Source organism: Nerophis lumbriciformis, linkage group LG02 (assembly GCF_033978685.3).
Source record: "Nerophis lumbriciformis linkage group LG02, RoL_Nlum_v2.1, whole genome shotgun sequence".
Taxonomy (NCBI): domain Eukaryota; kingdom Metazoa; phylum Chordata; class Actinopteri; order Syngnathiformes; family Syngnathidae; genus Nerophis; species Nerophis lumbriciformis.
Genome location: NC_084549.2, coordinates 8,965,626 through 8,987,500, shown reverse-complemented (window position 1 = coordinate 8,987,500; position 21,875 = coordinate 8,965,626). Strand labels below are relative to the sequence as shown.

General features: G+C 36.6%; 1 protein-coding gene across 1 annotated transcript in view; it reads right to left on the bottom strand.

Annotated features, from left to right (window-relative positions):
- Positions 1–21,256, bottom strand: part of lrmda (leucine rich melanocyte differentiation associated) — an 864,842-nt gene extending 843,586 nt beyond the window's left edge. The window contains exons 1-2 of the mRNA XM_061935510.2: positions 21,087–21,256; positions 16,437–16,537 (exon numbers count right to left, since the gene is read on the bottom strand). Of these exons, the coding sequence (XP_061791494.2) occupies positions 16,437–16,537; positions 21,087–21,128 (143 nt within the window). The 5' untranslated portion in view covers positions 21,129–21,256. The remainder of the gene's footprint in view (positions 1–16,436; positions 16,538–21,086) is intronic.
- Positions 21,257–21,875: the final 619 nt, after the last annotated feature.

Genomic DNA, 21,875 nt, shown 5'->3' with positions numbered 1-21,875 from the left:
AGACATGAAACAAAAACCTTTATGTAGGTCTGACTTAGACCTACATTTTTCAATTGTACATCTTCGGGCTAAAATCAACAGGAAGTTGGCAATTCCCCCTTCAAGACAAAAAAGTACTAAAAACAGTCACTTTTGCCTCTTTGACCTCTAATTTGACCCCCTTAACATGCTTCAAACTGGACACACACATCAGGGCTGGCTAAAACTGTCATCTAATGAAAAAACCTAACCCCAAATCTAAAAATTGTGCTCTACAGCAATTTTTTAATAAAACGCACAAAAAACTGCTCCTCGGATGAAAAATCTGACAAAACTGCCTGTAACTCCCATTGGGAAGGTCGGAGAGAGATGAAACAAAAACCTCTCTGTAGGTCTCACTTAGACATCTCACTTTACATTTCATAAATTGACAACCCCCTGCAAAAATCAACAGGAAGTTTGCTATTCCCCCTTCAAAATACAATTTTTGGAAAAACCGGTCACCTTCCTTCAAAATCTATCTCCTCTGAGCGCGTTTGTCCTTTCGCCTTCAAACTAACACAGGTGAGAGATAAAACCCTTGTGATTAAAAGTATAGATGGGATTTTTAATACCTGCTCCGGTTTTGATTTTATGACCCTTCAAAGACCCGCTGCACTGATGCTCCTGCGGTGCTGTTTTTCTAAGATGGCTGCTCAAAAGCAGGAAGCACCAACGTGCACACACAATGCAGACAAGGTAGGTACACTAGACAAAAGTCTTGGGACACTTCAGACTAAAAGTAGACAAAAGTATTGGGACACTTAGGACTAGCACCTGCCAAATACGCGGGCCCGTCCAACGCTGCTTGCAGCTTTAATTATTCTTTAGTCTTTCTTTATTCTACCGCCGCCTCTTCGAGCACTAATTTGACCCACTTAACATGCTTCGAAACTCACCATATTTGACCCACACATCAGGACCTGCGAAAATTGCCTTTTAATAAAAAAACCGAACCCCAAAAATCAAAATTGCGCTCTGGCACCCCCTAGGAAGAAAACAAAACTAGACTGCCTGTAACTCCCACTAGGAAGGTCGGAAAAACATGAAACAAAATCCTCTATGTAGGTCTGACTTAGACCTAGTTCTCATAATTGTACATCCTCGGGCTAAAATCAACAGGAAGTTGGCAATTCCCCCTTCAAGAGAAAAAAGTACTAAAAACAGTCACTTTTGCCTCTTTGCGCTGTAATTTGACCCCCTTAACATGCTTCAAAACTCACCGAACTGAACACACACATCAGGACTGGCAAAAACTGTGATCTAATAAAAAAACCTAACCCCAAATTCAAAAATTGCGCTCTACAGCAATTTTTGAATACAACTGAGAAAAAACTGCTCCTCGGAAGAAAAAAATGACAAAACTGCCTGTAACTCCCACTGGGAAGGTCGAAGAGACATGAAACAAAAACCTCTATGTAAGTCTCACTTAGACCTACATTTCATAAATTGACAACCCCCAGCAAAAATCATCAGGAAGTTTGCTATTCCCCCTTCAAAACTAAATTTTTGTAAAAACCGGTTACCTTCCTTCAAAATCTATCTCCTCTGAGCCCGTTTGTCCTTTCGGCTTCAAACTAACACAGGAGAGAGATTAAAAGCAGGAAGCACCAACGTGCCCACACAATGCAGACAAGGTAGGTACACTAGACAAAAGTCTTGGGACACTTCAGACTAAAAGTAGACAAAAGTATTGGGACACTTAGGACTAGCACCTGCCAAATCCGCGGGCCCGAACAACGCTGCTTGCAGCTTTAATTAATTTTAAACCTCTTCTCACTCCTGCGCTTACCAAAAGGCGTGGGGTAAATTTAGGCCTGCGCTTATAAATTTGAGTAATGTACGGATACCATCATGAGAAGCACATTTAATAAAAACAACGTTATTATGGTCTTACCTTTACTTATAAATGAGTATTCTGATCAAAAGCATCGATAACTTGTTTATAGAAGTCTTCCTTATCTTTCTTCAGTTTTAAAAGTCTCTCTGTCTCGATGGAGATCTTCCTTTAAGTATTACCTCCTGCTTCGATTGAAAGTCCAGTTTAGAAAACTGTTTTATTTTAGATATGTAATCCTCTATGTTAAAAGTGCAAGCAAACGATCGCTGCTCACTCTTGTTGCTTGTTGTCTTCTTCTGCAGCACCGGTCTTCTGCAAGTACCGGTAATTTTGTTAAATGTTAAAAGTTTTAAATGTTTACATTGTTACAGAATATTTTGTCATGTTGTTGTCAATGTTGACTGAGTGGCCATACTTCTTTTTTTTTGTAAATAAAAGCCATGCATTTTGAAAAAACTGGCCTACATTTATTTTTTCATCTTCATTTTAAATTAAAAAAAATAATCGGTAAAAGGAAAAATAATCTATAAATTAATCGAAAAAATTATCTATAGATTAACCGATTAATCGAAAAAATAATCTATAGATTAATCGATAGAAAAATAATTGTTAGCTGCAGCCTTAATTTTTTTTTTTTTTTTTTCAAAATGTAAAACACTTCCTTGTGGTCTACATCAGTGTTTTTCAACCACTGTACCTAACCCTAACCCTAACCCTATCCCTAACCCTAACCCGTGAGATACAGTCTGGTGTGCCGTGGGAGATTATCTAATTTCACCTATTTGGGTTAAAAATATTTTTTTTGCAAACCAGTAATAATAATAATAGATTTTATTTGTAAAAAGCATTTTACATTGAGTAAACAACCTCAAAGTGCTACAGTGTATAAAACATTTTTTAAAAAAATAAAATAAAAAATAAAAATATAATAAAAAAATAAAAACTAGAACAGCCAAATAGCTAGAACTAGTATGCATATATCTTAAAAAAAAAAAAAAACTTTTTAAAAAAGAAGGGTTTTTAAGCCTTTTTTAAAAGCATTCACAGTCTGTGGTGCCCTCAGGTGGTCAGGGAGAGCGTTCCACAGACACCATTGTTCGTAGCTTTATCCTCGGAGGTTGGAGGAGGTTAGTCTGTCCGAAGCGGAGGTGTCGTGTGGAGGATTTGGGGGTGAGTATTTCTTTGAGGTAGAGGGCGGCATTTCCATGGAGGCACTGGTGGGTTAGTAGGGAGACTTTGTATTCAAGCCTGAGTGAAACAGGAAGCCAGTGAAGGGATTTGAGAGTTGGTGTGATATGGTCGTATTTCCGCACTCTCATCAGGATCCTAGCAGCACTATTCTGTATGTATTGCAGCTTCTGGAAGTTCTCGCTGGGGATCCCGACAAGAAGTGCGTTGCAGTAGTCTAGTAATTATAGTCTGCAAATGATGTGTTGTTGTTGAGTGTCGGTGCTGTCTAGAGCTCGGCAGAGTAACCGTGTAATACTCTTCCATATCAGTAGGTGGCAGCCGGTATCTAATTGCTTTGTAAATGTCGGGAACTGCGGGAGGCAGGGTGCAGGTAAAAAAGGTGTCTAATGCTTAAACCAAAAATAAATAAAAAAGTGAGTGCCCCTAAGAAAAGGCATTGAAGCTTAGGGAAGGCTATGCAGAACGAAACTAAAACTGAACTGGCTACAAAGTCAACAAAAACAGAATTCTGGACGACAGCAAAGACTTACTGCGGAGCAAAGACGCCGTCCACAATGTACATCAGAACATGACACGACAATGTCCCCACAAAGAAGGATAAAAACAACTGAAACATGCTTGTTTGCTAAAACAAAGTAGATGCGGGAAATATCACACAAAAGGAAGACATTAATCTGCTACAGGAAAATACCGAAAAAAGAGAAAAAGCCACCAAAATAGGAGCGCAAGACAATAACTAAAACACTACACACAGGAAAACAGCAAAAAACTCAAAATAAGTCAGGGTGTGATGTTACAGGTGATGACAGTACACCTACTTTGAGACAAGAGCTATAGTGATGCATGCTTGGTTATGGTTTAAAGTCATATCCAACAATTGTGACAACTTTTTACTGTCAACTGAGTTTCGTTTTTTTTAATGATTTCTGCTGGTGGTGTGCCTCCGCATTTTTTCAACGCAAAAAATGTGCCTCGGCTCAAAAAAGGTTGAAAAACAGTGGTCTACATAACATGTAATGGTGGTTCTTTGGTCAAAATGTTGCATAGATGATGTTTTACAGATCATCTTCAAGCCGCTTTTTTACAGTCGCTTCAGGATGCGCCGTTTTGTGGGCGTTCTTATTTACGTGGCTTACCTTCGACAGCGTCTTCTCCCCAGCATCTTTGTTGTAGCGGTGTAGCGTGCAAGGACGGGGGTGGAAGAAGTGTCAACAGATGGAGCTAACTGTTTTATTGACATTCTATAGCCATGTCTGGGCTATAGAGCGCACCGGTATTTAAGCCGCACCCACCAAATTTTAGAAGAAATAAATATTTTTACATTTATTAGCCGTACCGGACTATAGCCCACAGATACATACACCGATACGAAAGATTTTGTAAATTTTAATTTGCATACCTTGAACAGATGATCAAACAAAACAGAAGTCATCATCATGGACCCACGAGCTAAAGTCAGCTAAACAGACTAAATAACTGCAATTGTAAGTTAATAATACCTTATTGGAAATGTTCTAATAAAGTAGTCAAACAAAATTGTCTTTCTGAGATTTTATTTGAGTAGCTCAAGCATCTCAAAAAGGCACAGGTCACATTCATAGCAAAGTATGTAAGGAGTGCACAATAGGAAGAGAGATGTGTTATTCTTTATACACTGAATACAAGGTGGGAGGGAGGGAGTAGGCTCAGTTTGGAAGGGGGGAGAGAGCATATGACGTAAACTGCCCACACGGGAAACAATGGTGCATTGTCAAATAAGCAAAAAAAAAAGGGAGAATAGATACTTTGACAGTCAATCAATGTGGGACAAGTTTACACACACACGGCAGACAAAAGGTACATAAATGTTTTCCAACACCATACTAATTAGGGGTGTGGCAAAAAAAACGATTCGAATTCGAATCGCGATTCTCACAGTGTGCGATTCAGAATCGATTCTCATTTTTTTTTAATCTATTAATTTTTTTATTTTATTTTATTTTTATTTTTATTTTTATTTTTATTTTTATTTTTATTTTATTTTATTTTATTTTATTTTATTTTATTTTATTTTTATTTTATTTTATTTTTATTTTATTTTTATTTTATTTTTATTTTTATTTTTATTTTTATTTTTATTTTTATTTTATTTTTATTTTTATTTTTATTTTATTTTTATTTTTATTTTTATTTTATTTATTATTTTATTTTATTTTATTTATTTTTATTTTATTTTATTTTTATTTTATTTTTATTTTATTTTTATTTTTATTTTTATTTTTATTTTTATTTTTATTTTTATTTTATTTTATTTTATTTTATTTTATTTTTATTTTATTTTTATTTTATTTTTATTTTTATTTTTATTTTTATTTTTATTTTTATTTTATTTTTATTTTATTTTATTTTATTTTATTTTATTCTATTTTTATTTTTATTTTTATTTTTATTTTTATTTTTATTTTTATTTTATTTTTATTTTTATTTTTATTTTTATTTTATTTTATTTTATTTTTATTTTATTTTTATTTTATTTTTATTTTATTTTTATTTTATTTTTATTTTATTTTTATTTTTATTTTATTTTTATTTTATTTTATTTTTATTTTATTTTATTTTATTTTATTTTTATTTTATTTTATTATTATTTTTTTATTTTTTATTTTTATTTTTTTTATCAATCCAACAAAACAATACACAGCAATACCATAACAATTCAATCCAATTCCAAAACCAAACCCGAGCCAGCAACACTCAGAATTGCAATAAACAGCAATTGAGAGGAGACACAAACACGACACAGAACAAACCAAAAGTAGTGAAACAAAAATGAATATTATCAACAACAGTATCAATATTAGTTACAATTTCAACATAGCAGTGATTAAAAATCCCTCATTGACATTATCATTAGACATTTATAAAAAAAAATTAAAAAAAAGAACAATAGTGTCACAGTGGCTTACACTTGCATCGCATCTCATAAGCGTGACAACACACTGTGTCCAATATTTTCACAAAGATAAAATAAGTCATATTTTTGGCTCATTTAATAGTTAAAACAAAATTACATTATTGCAATCAGTTGATAAAACATTGTCCTTTACAATTATAAAAGCTTTTTACAAAAATCTACTACTCTGCTTGCATGTCAGCAGACTGGGGTAGATCCTGCTGAAATCCTATGTATTGAATGAATAGAGAATCCTTTTGAATCGGGAAAACATCGTTTTTGAATCGAGAATCGCGTTGAATCGAAAAAAAAAATCGATTTTGAATCGAATCCTGACCCCAAGAATCGATATTGAATCGAATCGTGGGACACCCAAAGATGCGCAGCCCTAATACTAATACAGACACTTGTAAACGTGTTAGCATATTCGCTAACGACACTATATTGATGACATTACGATGGCATGTACAAATATGCATGAAAACACTCATACACATCACACATGGGACGGTTTAGTAAGTATTAATTGTTTTAGTTATATTGTAAAACCTACAAAATGTTGCTTGGAGTGATGAATGAAGAACCCTTTCGAGCAGAAACGCTATAGACGAACGGGATATACTTCCAATTCGAGGCACGGAACAGGAAGTACATTTTCAACCCCACATCACCTGCAGTGAGCGAAATCGTCCAAAAAGATGGCGCCAAAGCACAAACAATAACACACCCTTTAAGTATCTCTGCTGGTATAATATGAAAATTATGTGTCGAATAAAAAACATGATGGCTGTTAGCAAAAAAATAAATAAAAAAATCCATGAATTAGACGCACCGTTTTTTAAGTCGCAGAGTTCAAAGCGTAGGAAGAAAGTTTAATACGGTACATTCAGGTTTCATTTAAAATCGAACACATGGTTTTAGTGTACAAACCCCGTTTCCATATGAGTTGGGAAATTGTGTTAGATGTAAATATAAACGGAGTACAATGATTTGCAAATCCTTTTCAACCCATATTCAGTTGAATATGCTACAAAGACAACATATTTGATGTTCAAACTGATAAACTTTTTTTTTTTTTGCAAATAATCATTAACTTTAGAATTTGATGCCAGCGACACGTGACAAAGAAGTTGGGAAAGGTGGCAAAAAATACTGATAAAGTTGAAGAATGCTCATCAAACACTTATTTGGAACATCCCACAGGTGTGCAGGCTAATTGGGAACAGGTGGGTGCTATGATTGGGTATAAAAACAGCTTCCCAAAAAATGCTCAGTCTTTCACAAGAAAGGATGGGGCGAGGTACACCCCTTTGTCCACAACTGCGTGAGCAAATAGTCAAACAGTTTAAGAACAACGTTTCTCAAAGTGCAATTACAAGACATTTAGGGATTTCAACATCTACGGTCCATAATATCATCAAAAGGTTCAGAGAATCTGGAGAAATCACTCCACGTAAGCGGCATGGCCGGAAACCAACATTGAATGACCGTGACCTTCGATCCCTCAGACGGCACTGTATCAAAAACCGACATCAGTGTGTAAAGGATATCACCACATGGGCTCAGGAACACTTCAGAAAACCACTGTCACTAAATACAGTTTGTCGCTACATCTGTAAGTGCAAGTTAAAGCTCTACTATGCAAAGCGAAAGCCATTTGTCAACAACACCCAGAAACGTCGCCGGCTTCTCTGGGCCCGAGATCATCTAAGATGGACTCATGCAAAGTGGAAAAGTGTTCTGTGGTCTGACGAGTCCACATTTCAAATTGTTTTTGGAAATATTCGACATCGTGTCATCCGGACCAAAGGGGAAGCGAACCATCCAGACTGTTATCGACGCAAAGTTGAAAAGCCAGCATGTGTGATGGTATGGGGGTGTATTAGTGCCCAAGGCATGGGTAACTTACACATCTGTGAAGGCACCATTAATGCTGAAAGGTACATACAGGTTTTGGAACAACATATGCTGCCATCTAAGCGCCGTCTTTTTCAGCAAGACAATGCCAAGCAACCAACAATTGGTTCTAACTATCGTGGGATCACACTCCTTAGCCTTCCCGGTAAGGTCTATTCAGGTGTACTGGAGAGGAGGCTACGCCGGATAGTCGAACCTCGGATTCAGGAGGAACAGTGTGGTTTTCGTCCTGGTCGTGGAACTGTGGACCAGCTCTATACTCTCGGCAGGATCCTTGAGGGTGCATGGGAGTTTGCCCAACCAGTCTACATGTGTTTTGTGGACTTGGAGAAGGCATTCGACCGTGTCCCTCGGGAAGTCCTGTGGGGAGTGCTCAGAGAGTATTGGGTATCGGACTGTCTGATTTTGGCGGTCCGCTCCCTGTATGATCAGTGTCAGAGCTTGGTCCGCATTGCCGGCAGTAAGTCGGAAACGTTTCCAGTGAGGGTTGGACTCCGCCAAGGCTGCCCTTTGTCACCGATTCTGTTCATAACTTTTATGGACAGAATTTCTAGGCGCAGTCAAGGCGTTGAGGGGATCTGGTTTGGTGGCTGCAGGATTAGGTCTCTGCTTTTTGCAGATGATGTGGTCCTGATGGCTTCATCTGGCCAGGATCTTCAGCTCTCGCTGGATCGGTTCGCAGCCGAGTGTGAAGCGACTGAGATGAGAATCAGCACCTCCAAGTCCGAGTCCATGGTTCTCGCCCGGAAAAGGGTGGAGTGCCATCTCCGGGTTGGGGAGGAGACCCTGCCCCAAGTGGAGGAGTTCAAGTACCTCGGAGTCTTGTTCACGAGTGAGGGAAGAGTGGATCGTGAGATCGACAGGCGGATCGGTGCGGCATCTTCAGTAATGCGGACGCTGTATCGATCCGTTGTGGTGAAGAAGAAGCTGAGCCGGAAGGCAAAGCTCTCAATTTACCGGTCGATCTACGTTCCCATCCTCACCTATGGTCATGAGCTTTGGGTTATGACCGAAAGGACAAGATCACGGGTACAAGCGGCCGAAATGAGTTTCCTCCGCCGGGCGGCAGGGCTCTCCCTCAGAGATAGGGTGAGAAGCTCTGCCATCTGGGGGGAGCTCAAAGTAAAGCCGCTGCTCCTCCACATCGAGAGGAGCCAGATGAGGTGGTTTGGGCATCTGGTCAGGATGCCACCCGAACGCCTCCCTCGGGAGGTGTTTAGGGCACATCCAACCGGTAGGAGGCCACGGGGAAGACCCAGGACACGTTGGGAAGACTATGTCTCCCGGCTGGCCTGGGAACGCCTCGGGATCCCCCGGGAGGAGCTGGACGAAATGGCTGGGGAGAGGGAAGTCTGGGCTTCCCGCGACCCGACCTCGGATAAGCGGAAGAAGATGGATGGATGGACAATGCCAAGCCATATTCAGCACGTGTTACAACAGCGTGGCTTCGTAAAAAAAAAGAGTGCGGGTACTTTCCTGGCCCGCCTGCAGTCCAGACCTGTCTCCCATCGAAAATGTGTGGCGCATTATGAAGCGTAAAATACGACACCGGAGACCCCAGACTGTTGAACGACTGAAGCTCTACAAAAAACAAGAATGGGAAAGAATTCCACTTTCAAAGCTTCAACAATTAGTTTCCTCAGTTCCCAATCGTTTATTGAGTGTTGTTAAAAGAAAAGGTGATGTAACACAGTGGTGAACATGCCCTTTCCCAACTACTTTGGCACGTGTTGCAGCCATGAAATTCTAAGTTAATTATTATTTGCAAAAAAAATAAATAAAGTTTATGAGTTTGAACATCAAATATCTTGTCTTTGTAGTGCATTCAATGGGTTGAAAATGATTTGCAAATCATTTATATTTACATCTAACACAATTTCCCAACTCATATGGAAACGGGGTTTGTACATGCAGTATGTGTAATATCAGACAAGCCTAGTCCTATTATAATGTGATCCACATACAATTGTAGACTAACAATGTCAACACGTAGTATAATTCTGTTTTATATGACATCTTAGTAGCAGATGACAGGCCTGTGTTGTGCTTGCATGGTCTGATCTGTAATCAGCATCACATGTGCTGCAGGGGGAACGCCAGAGCAGACAAAATGGTGCAAAGTTTAAGATCCTGAAAGCTTCCTGCTTCCCGTGTCCCATGTGTCCAGTGCGATGGCACGCATGAAGGCCAAACAGCGAGAGGAATCATGTCAACACAACAACACATGCCCACTCGGGGCATCGTGCGCACACCTGACCCGGAACAAAACAGGCGTCTCGACACGCGCGCGACTCCTAACACGTCGCTGAGACGGCCTGACAAGCGTCGGCGGCGGGGAGAAGTGTGGGCGTGACAGGGCGGCTACACCGCGAGTAGGTCCCGGTCGCTACCTGGCTCGGCGGTGATGCCTCTGCTCCTCGTTGTGACTCGCTGTCAGCATGGCGGAGGGAGAGAAGTGTCGACAGAAGCAAGCATATTACCCACAACAAGCTCTGGCAACGTCGGTGCACACATGTCTAAACCTGGTTTGCCGACGCCGGGTCAAGGTGTCAACTATCTCACAGACCATGTGGCTTCTACAGTCGTGGTCAAAAGTTGACATACACTTGTAAAGAACATAATGTCATGGCTGCACATACTTGTTGGTCACAAAAAAAACATTCATGAAGTTTGGTTCTTTTATGAATTTATTATGGGTCTACTGAAAATGTGAGCAAATCTGCTGGGTCAAAAGTATACGTACAGCTAGGGATGTCCGATAAGATCGGACTGCCGATGTTATCGGCCGATAAATGCTTTAAAATGTAATATCGGAAAGTATCGGTATCGGTTTCAAAAAGTAAAATGTATGACTTTTTAAAACGCCGCTGTGTACACGGGCGTAGGGAGAAGTACAGAGCGCCAATAAACTTTAAAGGCACTGCCTTTGCGTGCCCGGCCCAGTGACATAATATCTACGGCTTTTCACATACACAAGTGAATGCAATTCATACTTGGTCAACAGCCATACAGGTCACACTGAGGGTGGGCCGTATAAACAACTTGAACACTGTTACAAATATGCGCCACACTGTGAACCCACACCAAACATCCGCACCGTAACACAACATAAACACAACAGAACAAATACCCAGAATCCCTTGCAGCACTAACTCTTCCGGGACGCTACAATATACACCCCCCGCTACCCCCACCTCAACCCCGCCCCCCCTCAAACCCCGCCCATCTCAACCTCCTCATGCTCTCTCAGGGAGAGCATGTCCCAAATTCCAAGCTGCTGTTTTGAGGCATGTTAAAAAAATAAAATAATGCACTTTGTGACTTCAATAATAAATATGGCAGTGCCATGTTGGCATTTTTTTTTCCCATAACTTGAGTTGATTTATTTTGGAAAAACCTTGTTACATTGTTTAATGCATCCAGCGGGGCATCACAACAAAATTAGGCATAATATATATATATATATATATATATATATATATATATATATATATATATATATATATATATACGACTGTATATATCGGTATCGGTTGATATCAAAATCGGTAATTAAGAGTTGGACAATATCGGAATATCGGCAAAAAAGCCATTATCGGACCTCTCTACATACAGCAATGTTAATATTTGCTTACATGTCCCTTGGCAAGTTTCACTGCAATAAGGCGTTTTTGGCAGCCATCCACAAGCTCCTGGTTTAATTATTTTTGACCACTCCTCTTGACAAAATTGGTGCAGTTCAGCTTAAACCTTAAAGGCACTGCCTTTGCATGCCGGCCCAATCACATAATATCTACGGCTTTTCACACACATAATTGAATGCAAAGCATACTTGGTCAACAGCCATACAGGTCACACTGAGGGTGGGCCGTATAAACAACTTGAACACTGTTACAAATATGCGCCACACTGTGAACCCACACCAAACAAGAATGACAAACACATTCCGGGAGAACATCCGCACCGTAACACAACATAAACACAACAGAACAAATACCCAGAATCCCTTGCAGCACTAACTCTTCCGGGACGCTACAATATACACCCCCCCAAACCCCGCCCATCTCAACCTCCTCATGCTCTCTCAGGGAGAGTGTAACAGATAGAAAAAGGAAACAGCATATTTTGGTATTTTTTTTATTTTATATTATTATTAATTTCACCAAAATCCACCACATGATGTGTATTAGTTTCTTTTTACTTTAAATATGGATTATCAGTAATATCATTCAAGTTTTTGTGGATTTATTTTTGTATTTCTTTTATATTTACAAATCTGAGCTTTTATTTTGAAAGTTTGAGGATACGACTGCGCGTAGCTTCCCCCCCCCCCCCCCCCCCCCCCCCCTGGGAGAGGTACGTTGTTTTGCTCTGGGATTAACAAATTATATTTCTTGAGTTTAAATGCAAAATTAACGGAAGAATGTTGGTGTGCAAAAGTTTCGAGGTGTGTTTATGGAGGTCATGTCCCAAATTCCAAGCTGCTGTTTTGAGGCATGTTAAAAAAAAAAAAATAATGCACTTTGTGACTTCAATAATAAATATGGCAGTGCCATGTTGGCATTTGTTTTTTCCATAACTTGAGTTGATTTATTTTGGAAAAACCTTGTTACATTGTTTAATGCATCCAGCGGGGCATCACAACAAAATTAGGCATAATAATGTGTTAATTCCACGACTGTATATATCGGTATCGGTTGATATCAAAATCGGTAATTAAGAGTTGGACAATATCGGAATATCGGCAAAAAAGCCATTATTGGACATCTAAAGTTAAAAAGTTAAAGTTAAAGTACCAATGATTGTCACACACACACTAGGTGTGGCGAGATTATTCTCTGCATTTGACCCATCACCCTTGATCACCCCCCTGGGAGGTGAGGGGAGCAGTGAGCAGCAGCGGTGGCCGCGCCCGGGAATCATTTTTGGTGATTTAACCCCCAATTCCAACCCTTGATGCTGAGTGCCAAGCAGAGAGGTAATGGGTCCCATTTTTATAGTCTTTGGTATGACTCGGCCGGGGTTTGAACTCACAACCTACCGATCTCTGGGCGGACACTCTAACCACTAGGCCACCGAGTAGGTAACATACAGCAATGTTAATATTTGCTTACGTGTCCCTTGGCAAGTTTCACTGCAATAAGGCGCTTTTGGTTTAATTCTTTTTGACCACTCCTCTTGACAAAATTGGTGCAGTTCAGCTAAATGTGTTGGTTTTCGGACATGGACTTGTTTCTTCAGCATTGTCCACACAATTAAGTCAGGACTTTGGGAAGGCCATTCTAAAACCTTCATTCTAGCCCGATTTAGCCATTCCTTTACCACTTTTGACGTGTGTTTGGGGGTCATTGTCCTGTTGGAACACCCAACTGCGCCCCAAGACCCAACCTCCGGGCTGATGATTTTAGCTTGTCCTGAAGAATTTGGAGGTAATCCTCCTTTTTTCATTGGCCCATTTACTCTCTGTAAAGCACCAGTTCCATTGGCAGCAAAACAGGCCCCAGAGCATAATACTACTACCACCATGCTTGACTGCAGGTATGGTGTTCCTGGGATTAAAGGCTTCATCTTTTCTTCTCCAAACATATTGTTGGGTTTTGTGGCCAAACAGCTCAATTTTTGTTTCATCTGACCACAGAACTTTCCTCCAGAAGGTCTTATCTTTGTCCACACGATGTCAGAAGCCTGTGGATGGCTACCAAAAGTGCCTTTTTGCAGTGAAACTTGCCAAGGGACATGTAAGCAAATATTAACATTGCTGTATGTATACTTTTGACCCAGCACATTTGGTCATATATTGTGTCCAACTGGGGCTGCTGAAATTACCACCCTTCCTTCAGAAGCAGCCTCAGTGATGTAACCAGGGACCTCCCAAATAAATAGAGGAGTAGATTACAGCGTCGATTGGAACTGTAACTAAGTGTACAGCCCAATACGTCTCTCCTCATTGAGCTAAATTGAACTCTGTCTCTGCATGATTCCTTGCTTCTTGTCTTGTTTAATAAATGTCATCAGTGTTTGAACCTGACAATACTTTTGACCCAGCACATTTTCAGTAGACCCATAATAAATTCATAAAAAGAACCAAACTTCATGAATGTTTTTTTTGTGACCAACATGTATGTGCTCCAATCACTCTATCACAAAAAAATAAGAGTTGTAGAAATGATTGGAAACTCAAGACAGCCATGACATTATGTTCTTTTCAAGTGTATGTCAACTTTTGACCACGACTGTAATGCTACAAGTACACATTTCTAACAGGCAGCGGTTGGCCATAATTAGGCCGGCGGATTAGTTACATTCTAATCTATAAAGCAGCGAGGGCGTAGCGTTGCATTAGTAGCTAAAAACATGGTCACATGTTCCTTATTAGCCCCACAGTGCGGTCATGTGAGCGACTTGACATTATGCATTTAACATACAGCGTGGCAGCAACAAAAGATATATATTTCATAAATTAAAACAATAACACAACACCAGTGAAGTTGGCACGTTGTGTAAATCGTAAATAAAAACAGAATACAATGATTTGCAAATCCTTTTCAACTTATATTCAATTGAATAGACTGCAAAGACAAGATATTTAATGTTCCAACTGACAAACTTCTTTTTTTTGTGGCAAATAATAATTAACTTATAATTTAAAGGCAGCAACACATTGCAAAAAAGTTGTCAGAGGGGCATTTTTACCACTGTGTTACATGGCCTTTCCTTTTAACAACACTCAGTAAACGTTTGGGAACTGAGGAGACACATTTTTTAAGCTTCTCAGGTGGAATTAGTTCCCATTCTTGCTTGATGTACAGCTTAAGTTGTTCAAAAGTCTCCGTTATCATATTTTAGGCTTCATAATGCGCCACACATTTTCAACGGGAGACAGGTCTGGACTACAGGCAGGCCAGTCTAGTACCCGCACTCTTTTAATATGAAGCCACGTTGATGTAACACGAGGCTTGGCATTGTCTTGCTGAAATAAGCAGGGGCGTCCATGGTAAATTTGCTGGGCTGGCAACATATGTTGCTCCAAAACCTGTATGTACCTTTCAGCATTAATGGTGCCTTCACAGATGTGAAAGTTACCCATGCCTTGGGCACTAATACACCCCCATACCATACCAACTTTATTTATAAAGCTCTTTAAAGACAAGCACAGTTGAAAAACAAAGGGCTGTACACCACAAAGAAATGGAGGCAAAGGACAGACTAAAAAAATAACATTTAAAACAGAAATAAAAATACACATTTTAAAAAGCAAATATAAATTACCCTAAGAACAGTTTGTTAGATAAAAACAGTTTAAAAGTTAAAAACAGTTCAAAACGTTAAAAGCTAAAAACAGTTCAAAAGTCTCATGCTGGGTTAAAAGCCAGTGAATAAAAATGGGTTTTAAGAAGGGTCTTAAAAATAGCCAAAGAAGGGGCCTGTCTCCAGAGTTTGGGACCCGCAACAGAGAAAGCTCATGCTGGCTTTTCAACTTTGTGCCTATAACAATCCGGATGGTTCTTCTCCTCTTCGGTCCGGAGGACACGACGTCCACAGTTTCCAAAATCAATTTTGAAATGTGGACTCCTCAGGCCACAGAACACTTTTCCACTTTGCATCAGCCCAGCGAAGCCGGCGGCGTTTCTGGGTGTTGTTGATAAATGGCGTTTGGCTTTGCCTAGTAGAGTTTTAACTTGCACTTACAGATGTAGCGACCGACTGTAGTTACTGACAGTGGTTTTCGGAAGTGTTCCTGAGCCAATGTGGTGATATCCTTTACATGCCGATGTCCGTTTTTGATGCAGTCGAATGTCACAGGCATTCAATGTTGGTTTTCGGCCAGATTCTCTGAACCTTTCGATATTACGGACCGTAGATGGTGAAATCCCTAAATTCCTTGCAATAGCTCGTTGAGAAATGTTCTTAAACCGTTGGACAATTTGCTCACGCATTTGTTGTCAAAGTGGTGACCCCCGCCCCCGTCCTTGTTTGTGAATGACTGAGCATTTCCCAATTAGCCCGTTCACCTGTGAAGTGTTTGATGAGCATTCCTCAACTTTCTCAGGTCTTTTTTGCCACTTGTGCCAGCTTTTTTTTTTTTAAACATGTTGCAAATGAGCTAACACTTGCAAAAAACAACAAAGTTTACCAGTTCGAACATTAAATATCTTGTCTTTGCAGTCCATTCAATTGAATGTAGGTTGAAAAGGATTTGCAAATCATTGTATTCTGTTTTTATTCACATAACGTGCCAACTTCACTGGTTTTGTACGTGGAAAAAGTGCAAACAAGAGCAATATTGATAATCAATCCCAAACATGGAGCATCAGAGGTCAATAAACAATGGAACTTCTATAGGAAGCGGCCACCAAAATGCCATCACCAACAAGCCTTTTCTCCTATTGCCTCCAATTACCAAAATGAAGTCTTGTGACAATCTCCCCGCCAAGGATACACAAAATACACACATGCCTCCCAGCAACAGAAGAGGCATAAGACAGAGACAGACGGTGCATAATAGCGCGTATTAAAGACAAAAGTGGATGCTCTTACCTGAGCTGGTTGAAGCTCAAGTCCAACCTCCTTGCAAAATGTCCGTAAGTGTCCCCAAGAAAGTCTGGGATGTCCTTACAATCATGTGCAATGTAGGAAATCTGACAAAGAACACAAGAAAATTCATATTTTTATAGAGGATTCAGCTCAACTTAAGAGCATTTTGAGATAAGAGTGTCTTAACTAATTGTTATGCTTTAAATTGCAAGCAAAAATTGGAGTTACAAGCATTGTTTAGTGTGGCAAATGTCAGTTTACCGTGTAATATCCGCCCAAAACATCTGGTTTTACATGATAGACGGAACTAATACTGAAGCGGAATGAGTCTATATCGCCTGTCAAAGATGTTAAATAAGTAAACAGTGGACATTTAACCATGAAAATATCGAGAAGAAGCTGAAATGATACCGCCAAAGTCCGCTCTCCAAGGTAAGTACATTGCTAGTACATTACTTCATAAAACTAATGCAGTTGTTTGTAGCAAATTATATTGTATTATTGTTGTATAATATTTATCTAAAAGTTTCTCTATTTAAAAAAAGGCATGTTACAATTTGGGGGGCCAAGCTTCCGATTAAATTGATGCAATTCATTTCAATGGCCAACGTTGATTAGAAATACAAGTGTGTTGTATTACGAGCTCAGTAACAGAACCAATTAAGATCCTAAGTTGAGGCTATTGTAGTTTCGTTGGTTTAGACATTGTTGATTTAGCCTGTTAATAAAATGCGGTCCATCAGATATTGAAACTTTTGTAATATTTTATTCGAAGGATATTCTGAAAATATTACAAGCATTATTTTTAACTATTCATTTGTTCTACTATTATTGTTTTGAATGACAAACAATATTGGAAATATTCATATTTTTCTGTAAAAATATTCTAAAATATTGAAAACATTTTTTACAAAAAAAAGGTTTTATTGTATTATTTTATTGTATTCCAAGAATATTTTTTTAAATATTAGACTATAAGTGAACATTGTTTTTAACCATTTATTTGTTTTACTAGTATTGTTTTGAACAACAAACAATATTGTAAATAATATTTTCCTGCAAAAATATTGTAAAAAAAAAAACGTATAAAAAAAAGTTATTGTATTCCACTAATATTTAAAAAAAATATATTAGACAATACTGGAAATATTATTTTCTTGCAAAAATATTCTAAAAGGTGTTACTGTATTCCAAGGATATTTTCAAAATATTTGACAATATGTTAACATTGTTTTTAACTATTTATGTGTTCTACTATTATTGTTTTGAACGACAAACAATATTGAAAATATTCATATTTTCCTGCAAAAATATTCTAAAATATTGAATAAAATTGTATAAAAAAGGTTGTATTGTATTCCAAGAATATTAAAAAAAAAATATTAGACTATATGTGAATATTGTTTTTAACTATTTTTGTTTTACTATTATTGTTTTGAACGACAAACAATATTGGAAATAATGTTTTCCTGCAAAAATATTCTAAAATATTGAATAAAAACTTATACAAAGGTTTCTGTATTCCAATAATATTTTCAAAAATATTATACTATATGTAAACATTGTTTTTAACCATTTCTTTGATCTACTAGTATTGTTTTGAACGACAAACAATATTGTAAATAATATATTCCTGCAAAAATATTTTAAAATAATGTATAAATACTTATAAAGAAGTTATTGTATTCCAAGAATATTTAAAAAAAATAGTAGAGTATGTGAACATTGTTTTTAACCATTTCTTTGTTCTACTAGTATTGTTTTGAACGACAAACAATATTGTAAATAATATTTTCCTGCAAAAATATTCTAAAATATTGTAAAAAAAAAAAAAAAAAAAAAAAAAAAAAGGATGAAAAAGTTATTGTATTCCACTAATATTTAAAAAAATATTAGACGATACTGAAAATATTATTTTCTTGCAAAGATATTCTAAAATATTGAACAAAAACTTATAAAAAAGGTGTTACTGTATTCCAAGAATATTTTCAAAAATATTTGACTATATGTGAACATTGTTTTTAACTATTTATTTGTTCTACTATTGTTGTTTTGAACGACAAACAATTTTGGAAATATTCATATTTTCTTGCAAAAATATTCTAAAATATTGAATAAAAACGTATAAAAAGGTTTTATTGTATTCCAAGAATATTTTCTAAAATATTAAACTATGTGAACATTGTTTACCTATTTTTGTTCTACTACTGTTTTGAACAACAAACAATATTGGAAATAGTAGTTTCCTGCAAAACTATTCTAAAAAATTGCATAAAAAGTTATTGTATACCAAGAATATTTAAAAAAAATAGAAGACTATATGTGAACATTGTTTTTAACTATTTATTTGTTCTACTATTATTGTTTTGAACGACAAACAATATTAGAAATATTCATATTTTCCTGCAAAAATATTCTAAAATAATATATAAAAAACGTATAAAAAAAAAAGTTATTTTATTCCAAGAATATTTTTAAAAATATTAGACAATACTGGAAAATTAATATTTTCTTGCAAAAATATTCTAAAATATTGAACAAAAACTTATAAAAAGGTGTTACTGTATTCCAAAAATATTTTCAAAAATATTTCACTATATGTTAATTTCTTTGTTCTACTATTATTGTTTTGAACGACAAACAATATTGGAAATATTCATATTTTCTTGCAAAAATATTGAATAAAAACATATAAAAAGGTTTTATTGTATTCTAAGAATATTTTCAAAAATATTAGACTATGTGAACATTGTTTTTAACTATTTCTTTGTTCTACTATTATTGTTTTGAATGACAAACAATATTGGAAATAATATTTTCCTGCAAAAATATTCTAAAATAATGTATAAAAACGTATAAAAAAATGGTTTTATTGTATTCCAAGAATATTTTTTTAAATATTAGACGATACTGGAAATATTAATATTTTCTTGCAAAAATATTCTAAAATATTGAACAAAAACTTATAAAAAGGTTTTATTGTATTCCAAGAATATTTTCAAAAATATTAGACTGTATGAGAACATTGTTTGTAACTATTTCTTTGTTTCTACTATTATTGTTTTGAACGACAAACAATACTGGAAATATTAATATTGTCCTGCAATAATATTGAATAAAAACTTATAAAAAGGTTTATTGCATTCCATGAATATTTTCAAAAATATTAGACTATATGTGAACATTGTTTGTAACTACTTCTTTGTTCTACTATTATTGTTTTGAACGACAAACAATATTGAAAATATTCATATTTTCCTCCAAAAATATTCTAAAATATTGAATAAAAACATATAAAAAGGTTTTATTGTACTCCAAGAATATTTTCAAAAATATTAGACAATGTGAACATTGTTTTTAACTATATCTTTGTTCTACTATTATTGTTTTGAATGACAAACAATATTGGAAATAATATTTTCCTGCAAAAATATTCTAAAATAATGTATAAAAACGTTTAAAAAAAAAAAGTTATTGTATTCCAAGAATATTTTTTAAAGTATTAGACGATACTGGAAATATTAATATTTTCTTGCAAAAATATTCTAAAATACTGAACAAAAACTTATAAAAAGGTTTTATTGTATTCCAGGAATATTTTAAAAAAATATATAAGACTATATGTGAACATTGTTTTTAACTACTTCTTTGTTCTACTATTATTGATTTGAACGACAGACAATATTGGAAATATTCATATTTTTCCTGCAAAAATATTGAATAAAAACTAATAAAAAGGTTTTATTGTATTCCAGGAATATTTAAAAAAAATATTAGACTATATGTGAACATTGTTTTTAACTACTTCTTTGTTCTACTATTATTGATTTGAACGACAAAGAATATTGGAAATATTCATATTTTCCTGCAAAAAATTTCAAAAATATTAAAAAAATATATATATAAAAAAATAAGTTGTATTGTATTCCAAGAATATTTGAAAAAATAATACTGTATGAACATTTTGTATGTATTTCCAAAATTTTCCAAAATGTAAAAATACGTCATATTAAACTTCCCAATGTAATTTATGAAAAAATATATAACAAAAATAATAAATACAATATTTTATTCTACAACATATATAAAAAAATCTGAATCTGAAATATGATGTAAAAATAATAGTTTGTAGGTGCTTCTTATTTGATAGTAACATCATAATAAACACCTCATAATAAAGTAAGCCAATATAATAAACATTGATACCTTGGGATAGTTTCAATAGAAAGTGTTATCTTTTAGAATATTTGAAAAATATATTTTTGGGATTGTATTTGAGATGTGCAGATGTATAATGCAGTGTTCTTTGCAAACACAACTGCACAATATGTCAATAGTGCAACACTTTAAGATATGATGGAATAGCAGCAAAGTGCTGCTGGCATATTAGTGTCTGCACAAAATGATGCGTTTGCGTCCTGTAGTACATTTATACAATCACAGCAGCACGTATGTACGGGCGCGAGCACCACTTTTAGAAGCAGCGTGGATGCTTCCTGTCAGGTCACGTTGAGTGGGAGGAACCCTCCGCGTTACACGTTACCGTGGGTCACATGACATCTACCGCGCAAAGTTCAAGAAGAAACGAGCTCACGTGAACGTCACCTGGGGGTTCATCCACCACTAACACTTTCGCCAATAAACAAAACTTACTTGAGTTCCATTCAAAGCCACCGGCGACTCGCAGTTAGCCATCGCCGTCCACTGCAGTGTTTGTTTCCTAATATGTTTGTGTCTTCCTCCCGAGTGCAGCCCACGCTGGTTAGAAGCGGCGGATCCGTTAAAAGTTAGCGGCCGGGCGGACTCTACAGCTGCGCAGAGCAGTGGACTTTTAGTGGAGTTAGTTTAGTGGTTTCCGCGTGTCTCAATCAGCTGACCTGGCAGGGCGGAAGTGTCACACTAACTGACTGCATCTTTTTTTTTTCTTTTTTCTTTTTTTTCGATAACACAAGGTTTAACGCAGCTATTAAAGCACACAAAGCGGTCCTTGTGCTGCCTTCAAGTTCATTAAGGAATTCATACTCACGAGTTAAAATGTCCTCCTTTCTCCTCTTTAAAATGCATCTTCCAATTAGTGCATTCATAAAACAATAATTGTATGATATATAGTTCGTTTTGGCCGCACAAAATGCATAAGCAGTGTTGGGTTAGTTACTGAAATCCAGTAACTAGTTACAGCAGTGACGTGCGGTGAGGTTGATGGCTGGTGAGGCACTGACTTCATCACAGTCAGATTTACAAACATATGAACCCTAAAGAGTATCTTATTCACCATTTGATTGGCAGCAGTTAACGGGTTATGTTTAAAAGCTCATACCAGCATTCTTCCCTGCTTGGCACTCAGCATCAAGGGTTGGAATTGGGGGTTAAATCACCAAAAATGATTCCCGGGCGCGGCGTCGCTGCTGCCCACTGCTCCCCTCACCTCCCAGGGGGTGATCA